The 13,215-nt window shown below is 41.8% G+C and overlaps 1 protein-coding gene across 1 annotated transcript in view; it reads left to right on the top strand.

Moving 5' to 3' along the window:
* BBS9 (Bardet-Biedl syndrome 9) overlaps positions 1-12,790 on the top strand; it is a 364,215-nt gene extending 351,425 nt beyond the window's left edge. The window contains exon 22 of the mRNA XM_084857892.1: positions 9,301-12,790. Within this exon, the coding sequence (XP_084714018.1) occupies positions 9,301-9,341 (41 nt within the window). The 3' untranslated portion in view covers positions 9,342-12,790. The remainder of the gene's footprint in view (positions 1-9,300) is intronic.
* The last annotated feature ends 425 nt before the right edge of the window (positions 12,791-13,215 follow it).

Below are 13,215 nucleotides of genomic sequence, written 5' to 3'. Positions count from 1 at the left end.
GTATAAAGTAGATGGTCTTCCCAAATCAGGTTGGGGTGAGGAGGCAAATTGAGAAGCAGTCACCCACCCCCCTCAAATCCAGTGAGAATCAACAAGCCACTTCAGAGCCCTGTTAGGGAGTACTCAACGCTTTCCTCTGTCCACGTTTCAGCTGCTGAGGGAAAGAAGGCCTCAAGATCCCATTTTTCCTGTGAACTTTACACCCCACTTGCAGGGGTTTTACCACCCAGCAGTTTGAGAATTCCTGCTCTAGAAAACACACAAATGTATAATCTCTGCATGGTCAGGAGTTGGTTGGTAACAAGCAGGATATTTAAAAGTTAACATGATAAAATAAAATGCAAGGCAAAGGGCATTAAAAAAAAACACTCTCTCCTATTATTTTTATGTGACTTTTCTGTTCTTTTGGTTAGAATCCAAGGGTGCAATTTATCAAGAGATTACTTGTGGAAAAATGGACTCAGAGCATTTTTTTTTTTCTTACACTATAGGCTAACAGCAATGTGTGACATTCAAGATTGGAAAATATTACATTAAATTTATTTTCCCTGGCTATTGTTTTCAAGCACATTTTTCTCCAAATCCCTAAATGCTTCCTCCTCCCAACTAAGACTCCAAAGGAAGAATGACATCAAATAGTAAAATGTTGCTGTATGTTGTTTCCAGAGGAATTTGTGGAAACCTTGAATGTGATTTTATCATGTACACCATAATAACCCCTTGTTAAAAGAAGCAGCAGCCTATTGAGGAGCAGCTGTTCGCTGGTGATTAGGCAGGTGCTGAGGATCCTGTGAATGTTCTTTAACATTTAGCCCTTCAGAATATTAAGGCTAAGTTGGATCCCAAGAGGCACATGCACATAGGAGGGGGGCTGTGGCGTTCTCTTCCAGTAGCAGCCTCTTCTTTCACGTCAGATCCAGAGGTCCCCCTGACTTTCAGTAGTGGCTTTAGGGGTGACAGAAGAATGGCTGGGATTAGCAATGGTAGTGGGACCCTGAAATGCATATACTACATGTGTCCCTTTGGAATCCAAAGATAGACATTTCTTAGTGATTCGTGTCTGTGTCACAGCAGATTATCCCCCATGAATAATCAGTACCCCTAGTTGGACTATGTCCAATATAATCTGTAGAATGGCTTACTAGTCATGATCTAAATATTCCTTTGCTTAAATCAGGGGTAGGCAACTTGTGACTGTCCAGATGTTTTGACCTACAACTCCCATCAGTCCTAGCCAGCATAGCTAATGGTGAAGGATCACGGGAGTTGTAGGCCAAAATGTTTGGAGGGCCGTAAGTTGCCTACTCTTGACTTAAATTCATCTCGCAGTCATTTTGCACGTTATGTACTACTAGTGAAAGCCAGTGGAAGCTGTTTCCCATGTGAGCACCTATGCTTAGTTTGCTATATGGTGACCCAGCTTCTTTTTCCAATCCAGGCTGACAGGGCTTCCCCCTTGTGGAAGAGTGTGGCTTCCTAGTTTGCCTGGAGTTAAGCTGTGCTGAAATTGCCTGCGTTTTGCATGCCATTCACAGGCTGCAAAGGTATGGGGGAGGTGTTTTTTTTTGCTAAATTTGGGGGGTTGAAGGGGGATTACATTAAAAGGAGAGGCCTTAAGCTTGCTCATCCCTCTGTCTTCTTTTTTCCAAACTTAGTTTTGTTACCACCACATTTACGCCCCCCCCCCCCATGCATTCCTTGGATGGATGCTACATCTAGTGGACTTGGAGAAAAAGTCCACTAGAGCTGTCTATATGGCGCTCCCCAGAGCTGCTAACCTTTTGGGCAGCAGTGAAACTACGATTTTAAAAAAGAAAAAAGCAAGCCCGAGCCCTTGGTAAATAAATTTGTTATAGCCTGATTCTAAATTGTGTTTCTCCAGGATGGAGCATGTCTACAGTGCAGTATCTTTAATCTTCATTTTACTGGTACTGAAGAGTTATTGTAGTGTCCAACAGTGGAGTCATAAAAGGCATAATGCATATATTGACTCATAAGCAGTTTTCTACAAAAAGGAATTAAGCATTTATCTTGTATTGTCTCACTGCAAGAAGACTGTTGCTATGCATCATGTGTGTGAGTGTGTGTGTGTGTGTGTGTGTGTGAGAGAGAGAGAGAGAGAGAGAGAGCAAGGATCCCCATTCACTTCTGTAGAGAGCTGATCTGAATGCACACACAGATTGGCACCCTGCATCACTTAACTGAAATGAATGGGGAACTGTTACAGGTAGGGGAGCTCCATGCGTGCATTGGAGATCCTGCATCTAGAACAAATGGCTTGATTGGGCATATTATTTTAACAATTGTTATTTGAAACAATAAATCCAGATATCCAAGGAATGAAGCATGATGGTCTATTTGTATGTATGTAGTGCGTATGTAGGCTAACATTTGTCACATTTGTACTTATTTGATTTCCCCCATCTAAATTCAGTGATTATATCCTTGCATATTTTGTCTGGTTGGTATTTAGGGAAAAATTCTCAGCCTGTGTGTGGGTTTCAGAGGTGATGTGGACTATTATTACATTGGTTGCTTCTCTTTGGAGTATATATTGCTCATGTAAAAGAAATAGATGCCATTATTATGAGTTAACAGGATTATTAGTAGCTCAGCTCAAGCTGCCAAAGGTTACTTAGATGGGTGGGAGGGTCTGCAGGCTTTAACAAGGAGGCTGTGAGCTTTCAGCTGTGATGTATGAACTGCCATCAGCCAACGTGAATGGAAAGCTGTAATTCACATCTCTTTAAGAGGTGTTGGCTCTTCTTGCAGGAGGCAGATGCTGGGTGACTGCTCTTGCAAAGAGCAATCATATAAAAATGTTGGAAAATGTTGCCCTTAAGGTAATTCTCCCCTGTAGTTTTGCGTGTCCATGAGAATAGTTGCTTGTTGCATGGAACAAAGATTTAGGAGGCCAATCGGATATGCTTCTTCAGTTAAGCAACTAGCAGTGAACAACAGTGATTCAGTTACTACTGTGCCACTTCTTTTTAAAAGCATGGGAAATAATGATTTGCTTATATAGGGTAAGTGCTGCCATCTTTGCATTTTTGAGCCAGTGGCTAGCAGCCCTGGGAAAGCATGGGGCATAGTCACCTACAGTGCTGTCCTTACTCTACATCAGCCTTCTCCAATGTGGGTGCCTCCTGATGTTTTGGCCTACAGCTCCCATCAGCCCCAGTCAGAATGGCCAATGGTCAGGGCTGATGAAAGTTGTAGACCAAAACTTCTGCAGGGACCCACATTGAGGAAGTCTGCTCTGAATGCACAGTCTTTGTGGAGATTGTTTGCCATCTCACTCTTTCTCCCCTCCCAAGGGCTAAAGAGCTAATAGTGTGACATGAATGAGCAGGTAGAAGCCTTAGGATCATGCACTCCATCTGCCCATCCCAATTCCATCCTTCAGTCCTCATTTAAGGCAAAACCAGGACTGGAGGTTTCATCTGAACCAACAAACAATGATTGCACTTGTCCTGCAAACCAGGATAACAATTTACAGTGAGTTTCAGAACATTATTTAGGACTTAACTTTCTGTGGCTACCTTACAACCTCACTATAGCTTTTAATGTAGGCTTATTCTAATAAAATATGTCCTAGCTGGATTGAGCCTTCCATTAGTGGTGTTGATGGGATGGGGGTACAGGAGAAGAGTGGTTAAAGGCAGGAATATCAAGTTATTTGTTGGTATCTCATACTTGGATTGCTTTGTTACTGCACTTCTGATTGCTTCAGTTCATGTTGCCCAGTTGTTGCTTTTGATGATGAATGTTCCCAGCCTTAAGATAATGGTAGGAAGAGCTTGAAATAAGCTCTTAAGAAATCTGTACTCAGGGAGACTTTTGTAAAGAGAATTCACAAGGCATATAATCACCTAATCCAGCAGGATGCCTAAGGAATTCTACACATGCAAAAGGGTATCATAGTATAGTTAAGTGTCTTTTGTGTTTGAAGCTTAGAAAATGCATTCCAATAGTGAAGTGAGGCTTTATTTTCAAATGTAGGAGGGCTGACACCTTTTTAAAGAAAACATTAACATGTATATTTTTATATGATCATGGTAATTATCCCTTCAGTGTTTATTTAGAAATTCATTTAGAATATTATACCCCATCTTTCTTGTCCATTTGCATTGCTCTGGGCAGCTTATACAATAATTAAAAACAAAACAATCCCATAAAAACGCACAGCATGAAAACGGAAACAGGCTTCTCAGATAAAAACTTCTAAAATGCATGCTTTACAATCCTATTTCCTTCACTCTCACAACACACCTGACCCAGGTCTCTCTTGTTCCTTTCTTATAAATTGAGATCAGAGGTTAAATGCGACTTTCCCAGGCCCACATGGAAGTTCTTGGTTGCGCTGGAGATATGGAAATTCTGGTCTTCCAGGTCCATGCTACATTTTCCCTGGACCGCAGTAGTACTCAGCTGAAATACATATTCTTGTATGACCTTTGCAACTTTGATTATGCTAGGGTTATCATCTAAATTGCACAGAAGCGATTTATGTTTTGCTTGGGTCTTCTTTTTGTATTTAGTCCAAACCATAGATGTATGAACTTGCTCCAGTTATCTCAGTTCTATGCTATTTTCATTTGTTTCTTTAGTCACGTTTCTGAGAAAGACGTTTTTGGCATGTGCTCATGGGAGAAAGATTACATGTAAAGAAAAAGGAAGCTATATCTTTCCCCTAAATGTTTTGTTGTTAAGTGATTTCAAAAACTATGAACAATAGATGCATTCTTAAAGGATCAGGATTATCATATTGTTACTATCATTGTGGATTAAGAATGTCGGGAAAACTGCTAACCTGCCAATGCGATAGCTAATACCTTTTGCCACTATGTACAGTGTGTATCTTGTGATATTGCCATCAAAGACTTCAGTAATTTTATATACAGCACGGAAACATATTTATTTACTAGAAGGTTGGGAAGCTATGAAAGAAGTTCTGTTCTTTCTCACGAAGCTTGGAGGAGGCAAAGAAAACTGGTACCTTACTTTTTATAAGCTTTCTTTGTATTGTAGTAGTGATATTTTGAATTCAGACATTATTGCCATAGGATGTTGCTTCCATACAGCAACTCTACCTGCCCCAGCACTATCTTCTAGTGCAGCTTGACATGTGATCTTCCTGAAGACCTGGGCCCCATCTACATGACACCACTTTCACCCCCCACCCCGTCGCAACTGTGTAGCATTGCAGCTTCAAATTAGTTTCTGGTGGTATACACTCGCGATTTACAGCGCGCTCCCCTAACAGACTCCACCGTGCCCTGTTTTTTTGCCATTATACTTTGATGTGCAGCTGTGCAGTCCTGTGAGCATGGGGGTGCAACACTGCAGTGTCTGTTTTGTATTTTATGGGTTCTGTTGTGTCTTTCCATCCCTCCTTAGGTAAAAAGTGAGTGTTCTGTGCTCCTTCATTTCCACGCCATTTGTTTGTCAGCTCCCCAGCCTGAGACTCTAGCAAGGGTTTGCGTGAGCAGTACATGCCTACCCATCGCTCCGAAATGGTGGCTGGAGCGAAGTTGGTCCTCCCCTAAGACCCTCCCTGGCCCTTGGGCACTGAGTCCAAAACAACCATTGCGATGATACGAAGCTGCAAAAACGTGCGAAAGTGTGATTAAACAAATGAAAACTCCTCTCTGTGCCTCTGTAACTGCACAGCTGTGAAGGGATGTGGGGAGTAAAGGGGCGCAAGCACTATGCACACCTACAACACGCCCACTGCAAAATGTGAAGTCAGTTTGGGGAAGGGACAGATGGCTCACAACCACGGGAAACCGGCAGCAAATGAAAAACATCACAGCAAAATGCCTCCTTGGAAATCCTCATTTTCTGGGAGAAAACCACGGATGGCTGTGAAGTGGTGACTGCATCATCTATCCCGAGGGACCTCAACTCATAGCCGCCCCGGAGTAAAAGGTTAATGTAGATGGGGCCCTGGAGAGTTTAATCCAGCAACGTCCTGTGATGGCATGAAAACTATCCACATGGTCAAAAGAATCCATTTGGCAAACTGCCCTAGCCATTACCGTCAGTGTGGGGAGAGACTCTAAACAGAAGTAGTCTTCTTCAAGGTTAAGGTAACGTGTAGACAAAGGGTGGGCAGACTTCAGGCTTGTGGGGATCTCGTTGGCTAGAACTCTGGGCTCAAGCACCTGAGGCCAGTTGCAAAACAGCAGGGTGGAGCTGGTCATAATTATCTGCAGTATCCCATGCACCATACGCTGGATACCTGCCTATACAAGTAAAAAGTCACATCTGAGTTATTACAATTTAGGGATTCTAACATCAAACCCCCCAAAAGTCACACAAAAGTTCCACATGGACCTTGTCACAGGCAACCAATGCATGCTACTGTTTAACAAGTGAGAAGAACTGAGGTCGAGAGATAAGATTCACATCTCGTCTGATCTCGGAAGCTAAGCAGGATCAGCCCTGGTTAGTACTTGGATGGGAGACCGCCTGGGAATCAGGCTTCCCACATTGAGTAGTGGGGTTGGACCCGATGGACTTGTAGGCCCTTTCCAACCTTACTATTCTATGATTGAATTCGTGGCAGATTTTTTTTTATTTGGCATGTTTAAACGCCCACCGCCCACTTATTTCAGATATATTTATTTATATTTTTGCCATGTGAGGATCTTTCTTAGAGATGCTTAGAAAGCTCACACTATCTGGGCTCAAAAACGAGACTAGCATTAGGAACCCGTGGATTCTTTTCCAATTCTTGTTAAAAACCTGTTTTAAAATCCTGTTGCACTCTGGCCCAGAAGAAGAAAAAATGTGGATCACTCAATAGCCTGTTGCAACCAATTTGCATGATATTTTACAGATAAAATCAATTGTATTTGTGCTGACTTGGATACCATAGTTGATACAGGTCTGGTGGATGTAACTTTATCCCCTGCTTGTCCAGCTATAATGAATCCTTTTAAATTTGTACAGCTCCAAGTATATGGACAGGATCCTTGGAGAGATGCTTGTATACTGGACCCTTTCTGGCATATAAAAGCGGTCAAGGAAGACTGAGCGGATAAGGGTAATGGTGAACACCTCTTTATGGCAACATGTGGTTCTGTCTTGCCTAAAAGAGGTGGTGGTAAGACATCTGCCTAAAAGAGCCAGTGGTATACATGAAACTGCTGGGAAAGGTTGTCCAGAGTTTTGGGGTTTGGTGTCACTAGTATGCTGATGACACCTACCTCTGACTCGCCTTTCCATCTAAATCCTAGGAAGCTGTTCGAATTCAAAATCAGTGTCTGATGTCAGTAATGGATTGGAAGAGGGCAACCAAATTGAACCTTAATCCAGACAAGATAGAGGTGCTCCTGATAAGTTGAGAAGCAGATCAGGGAATAGAGATTGAGCATGTGCTGGATGGGGTTATACTCCCCTGAAAACTCAAGCTTGAAGCTTGGGTGTACTCCTGGATTCAGCCCTGAACCTGGATGCCCACATTTTGACAGTGGCCAGGAGTGCGTTTGCACAGCTGAGGCTAATGTACCAACTGTGCCCATTCCTAGAGATGTCTGATCTGGCCACGATGTCACATGCCTTGGTTACATCCTGTTTGGATCAGTGTAAAGCAATCAATGTGGGCTGCCTTTGAAAAATGTTCAGAAACTTTAGTTGTTCCAGAATGTTGAGGCCAGACTGGGACCAGTTACAGGGACCACATGACTCCCTTGTTACAACAACTTCACTGGCTTCCGATATGTTTCTGGATGCAATTCGAAGTGCTGGTTATGACCTATAAATTCCTATGTGACTCGACACCAGGCTACCTGAAAGAAAGACCACATTCTTCCATATGAACCTTGCCCAGGTTTTAAGATCTTTGGGGGAGGCCCTTCTTTCGGTTCCACCATCATCAGAGAGCTTTCTGAGTGGCCGCTCCCAAGCTCTGAAACTTCCTGCAGAGGGAGGCTAAGTTTGCTAAAGGCATTTTTACTCAGGCAGACTTCTAGCATATAAACTGATCTGTTGCTGAAGGCATTTTTTATTGGTTGGGTGCTGTTTATTTCTTGTTTTTAATTGTGTTTTTAATTTATTTGTTTTTATGTTATGTTTTAATTCAGATTTTGTTTTTAATCTGTATTTTATTGTTAGCTGTCTTGAGCATCATTTTTTGGCGGAAAGGGGATATACATTTTAAAAATAAAATTTTAATATGTTTTAAAAGTCTGAGCCTGAAAATAATTCCCTGTTTATCCTGCACCCTTCAATAAAATGTGTGTCTCTAATAATTAATTTCTAGATTTCAAACTGATCCCACTGCAGAGTTCAAGCTGTTTTTGGTTTGGGTTTTCATTCTCTTGGTTTGGTATATGTGGCTCTTCTCAGTTTATTATAATCTTCCTTTTAATCAACCTGCTGCTTGAATCCCTCTTCCTAGTCATTAATGAAGTTATTAAATGAGACAGGAACTTATGGTGATCCCTGCAGCACCTCAGCGTGTGCTAACAGTGCAGAACAAAAGAAGGTCCATGCAAAGCTGACCTTTGCCAATCCAACCAAGCTCTCCACATGGTCCTTTTAATTGTCTTTTGGAAAGCAGGCACTTTGGAGAAAGGAGCCTCATAGACCCTGAGGGAATTAATGCTGTTGCTGAGACTTCATTGCTTTGGTCTTTTGTGTCACTGCAGTATTTTTCCACTGAGCTACTGCTCTCTATTAGTCTTTGGTGTGCTTTGCATCTCTGGCTCTAGATCCCTGGTAAAGTTTGTTCAACATCTTAACAACACACCCAACCATTCATGTACCCAGATTCTTAAGAACCAAAACCTGCAGAGAAGTTGGGGGGGGGGACTTAAAATCTGAATGGAACTCTTCACAGTTTATAGCTTCCAGCTTATCTCCCAAAGGCAACTTTATTCCCCCTTCTTCCACGGTCAACATACTTAAAAGGAGGAGTTAATGGAGATGAAATTTTAAAGAAACCGTCTCCCTGATTAATTGTTTGTTGTAGACAATTTTCCAAAAGTGTCAGCTATAAAGGCATAGCCGTTATGCCTCTTGAAATAAACTTCACTTATCTGTTCCCTTATATCTTCTGTGGTTAGGTACACTTGGTCAAAAGGGGGCAAAAGGGTTGAAGCACACATGTGAAGTGCCTCTGTAATTTACAGAGTAGAGGAGTACCGGAAATGAAATCACTGGAAATTATTGGCTCTGGTGATACACAGTACATTGGCAAATGATAGAATTGCAAGATATTAACATCAAGGCTGCTAGGTATAACACATTCAGTCATAATCTTTCTTGTTCTTTCTTTCCCTTTCTCTCTAGATTTGCCACAGGATGAATTACAGGAAGCAGAAAAGCCATGAAAAGTGCAAGAGAACCCCCAGGAGGATTTTTAAAAATCTGTACATTTACAATCCAACAGGAACAATTTATTTTTCTCTGTAGTGAACGCAATCAAACTCAAGAAGGAAGTCCACTAAGAGTGCAAAATACTTCCAGTTGCATCCAGGCACCTGGTTCTCCCTGACGAGCTACTAATCTTTGACATGCTTTCTCATAACCAAGTTTGGGACTGCTTCCCAAACGGGAGGAGTAAGCTGTCTTATATTAATGTGCAGTTATCAGCCATCTCTAGAAATTCTGATGATGGATCAAAGCCTTTTTATAAACCAAGGAACGCACGTGTGCATGCACACACACTTGCACGTGCACACCCTTATTTTTGCATATGTATATCTAATTTTTAAGGCTCTGCCCTATCTAACTTGAAGAGTGTTAATTTTGCCCTAATTTTGATCAAAGATAACTATGTCCACTTACCCTTCAGTTGATTAACAATGTGACTGGATTTGCCATTAAAAATCCTCAGTAATCCCACCAGATTTCCCTTTATAACCTCACTCCTCATTTACAAATTTCATCTTGAGTGATACTATGCAAATAAAACAGGGGTGCACAACCTGTAGCCCAAGGGCCGCATCTGCCCTTCCAAGGCCTTAAATGTGGCCTCTCATGGGGCTGGCCTTCTCTCCACCTCCTCCCCCAGCAAATCAGATTGCTCTTTCCCTGCTGCTGCTACCAGCAAGGAAAGAGCTACCTGTGGGAGGATCACCGGGGGAGGGAAGGCTCTCCGCTTCCTCCCCCAGAGATCCTCATATACAGATCTCTCTTTTCTTGCTGGGAAGGGCACCAAGATCACTGGGGGATGGGGGAGAGAAGGCTCTTCACTCCCTCCCCCAATGATCCTGAGTCAAGTCACTCTTTCCCTGCTGCTGCTAGCAGTGATGAAAGAGAGATCCATATCAGGATAACTTGGATGTGTGTGTGTATTTTTGTGCGTGGAGGTGCATGCGTGCCTGTAACCCCATGCCACATGTGGCCCTTGGAAGTAAAATACGGTTTCTTGATAGTAAGGTTTGAAAAACCTCTTTTCTTTTTGTGCAGAAAAAGTTAGTGTAGAGACAGTGAAACACATTTCTTCCCCTAAATTTCATGTGTATTGGTCTGTTTCAGGTTGCTTATAATTTTGTTATTTTAATTTTAATATAGAGGCTTATTACAAAGGACCAGAGTTTTGGAAGTCCTGTTTTAAAAATGAAGCTGTTTTAATGATAATTCTTTTATGCTTCTTGCTGGGCAGATTCAAGGGGTTGATTTAGTGTAACTTGGTTGCACAAACTTGCCAAATACGTTGGTCGAAACTTTCAGAGGTCAACCCTTAAAAATTAACATTTGGAGTCAAAATGGCAGGTTTTGGATTGCAGCCCAAACATGTCAGACTTTGGCTCTAAAGTTTAGGGGTTTTATATATGATAATGCATAGCAGAAGAATGCACATGAAAAATCTAATGAAGTCAAGATGAAAATAGTGTTAATTCAGAAATGTGTACCATTGTCTCAAAAAGAACTCAGGCCTGGCTCCAGTACTACATGCTCCAATTAAAGAATATGTTTCTCTTTGTTTTGGTCTAGTTGTTGCACCACATCACATTTCAAAATTGCCACTTATTTGGTAGTACAAGTGACATGAATTCTTAGCCATTGCCTCTGCTTTTCCTAATGGACATACACAAGTTTTTTAAAACACTCAGATGTCTTAGCAGCTTATGTTGGCTATCTTGGCAAATGGTCCAGTTCCGATTGTCTGAAACAGCAGGGAAATGCAAATGGTAGTAGTTCTGGGTGTGCCATGCTAGCAAGTGTGGCAACTAGAAGATTGGATCTATAATATGTTAACAAACAGATAAAACCAACAGTTTCCCTCAGAGAAAATGACTTTTGCACTGTTTATAGTTTTGATAAAAGATAACCACATTCTGTTTACCTCATAGCTAGTCAAAGTTAATTTACCGATTCTCTGGGCAGAAATAAAGCTCACAGTCTTCCAAGCATATATCTTTTAAATGAACTTTCTTAATTTTCTGCCAAATAATTATACTCCCATTTCCTCTCCTATAATACTGCTCTCTTTTTCTGGATCTTTGAACATGGATGTCATGTTGTTGTTGTTGTTCAGTCGTTCAGTCGTGTCCGACTCTTCGTGACCCCATGGACCATAGCACGCCAGGCCTTCCTGTCCTGCGCTCTCTCCCGGAGCGTGCTCAAGTTCATATTCATTGCATCCGTGATGCTATCTAGCCATCTCATCCTCTGCCGTCCCCTTCTCCTTTTGCCTTCAGTCTTTCCCAGCATCAGGGTCTTTTCCAGAGAGTTTTCTCTTCGCATTAGGTGGCCAAAATATTGGAGCTTCAGCTTCATTATCTGTCCTTCCAATGAGCACTCAGGGTTGATTTCCTTTAGGATTGACTGATTTGACCTCCTTGCAGTCCAGGGGACTCGTAAGAGTCTTCTCCAGCACCACAGTTCGAAAGCATCAATTCTTCGGCGCTCAGCCTTCCTTATAGTCCAGCTCTCACAGCCATACATTACTACTGGGAAAACCATAGCTTTGATTAGACGGACCTTTGTCGGCAAGGTGATGTCTCTGCTTCTTACTATGCTGTCTAGGTTGGCCATAGCTTTCCTCCCAAGGAGCAAGCGTCTTTTAATTTCATGGCTACAGTCACCGTCTGCGGTGATCTTGGAGCCCAAGAAAGTAAAAGTAAAATCTGTCACTGCTACTATGTATATACTATGTATATATTCAACTATGGATGTCATAGTTGAATATATATTTAATGATGTGGGCCTCATCACGGTGGGCTATGAGTTGGACCCAGATTTTATGTTACATTCCGTCCTGCTACTTCCTATCCATTTTCCTGTGAAAGCAGAAGTTTAGAAACTAGCATGAAATACTAATGGACCTGTTGTGTGCCTGTGTCTCTCTCCCTCTTTCAAGGACCACTGAACGTTCATGGGGAACTAATCAGTTCCCCCAGCTCTTCAGCTTAAACATTAAACACAGTTCTAAATCCCTCTTTTGTGGTCTGTCACAGTTCTCTTTCAGATAACTCTGATAAAGTGTCCAATTTTGTAGTTCTTTATTGTTGCATGTGATGGCCCTTCTGCGGTGAAAGTTATTTTAAAATAATAGTGGTATTTGACTTCTTCCTGAGTGACTTCCTTAGAATTTTAAACTTTATTGTTTTCTGAAGACTTAGATCGGTATCTCATAGAAGTACCAGTAAAAAGAAAAATGAGTAATCCAAACCAAAAACACTCCCTATACTGCCCCAGCTATTGAAGAAGGAACAGGTGGATTTAGGGATGGGAAAAGGGTCAGTTACATTGGCTTAGTTCCCACTGATGTGGTAAATCTGCATCTGGACCGTATGAGTTCAGACCACATGTCTGAATGTTCCTCCATATCAAAAAAGAAAAGAAAAGCCCTGCATGTAGAAACCACTGTGTTAGGGAGAAGAGTTCCCATCTAGCCTTCCTCTTGATATCTAGTTTTTATGTGTATGAGTGATTTTTTTGTGAGGATAGCTCCACCTGAAGATTGAATTTATGCAACTGAGAAACAGGCTTACTGTCTTCACTAAGAACTGGACCATTGCAGAAGATGCTAGGGTCAAGCAAATGTTATGCCCAACTCCCATGACATGTACCCTCAGACAGTTTTCACTTAAAATTCAAAAGCAACCACAAAATATTTAAAATGGTAGCTGGCTTTCCTTTAGCCCATGATGGATTGGGGGTATAAAGGAACAGAAGAGAGTGGGGGTAAGCATTGCTTCTCTAACTCCACTGGCATATCAGATTTAAACAAATTACAAACCTAGAAGGGGAGTG

The sequence above is a fragment of the Heloderma suspectum genome, chromosome 5 (assembly GCF_057233095.1).
Source record: "Heloderma suspectum isolate Gila_16-S chromosome 5, 16-S_ref, whole genome shotgun sequence".
NCBI lineage: Eukaryota > Metazoa > Chordata > Lepidosauria > Squamata > Helodermatidae > Heloderma > Heloderma suspectum.
The sequence above is the reverse complement of the archived record's forward strand: the minus strand, read 5'-3'. Positions and strand labels throughout refer to the sequence as shown.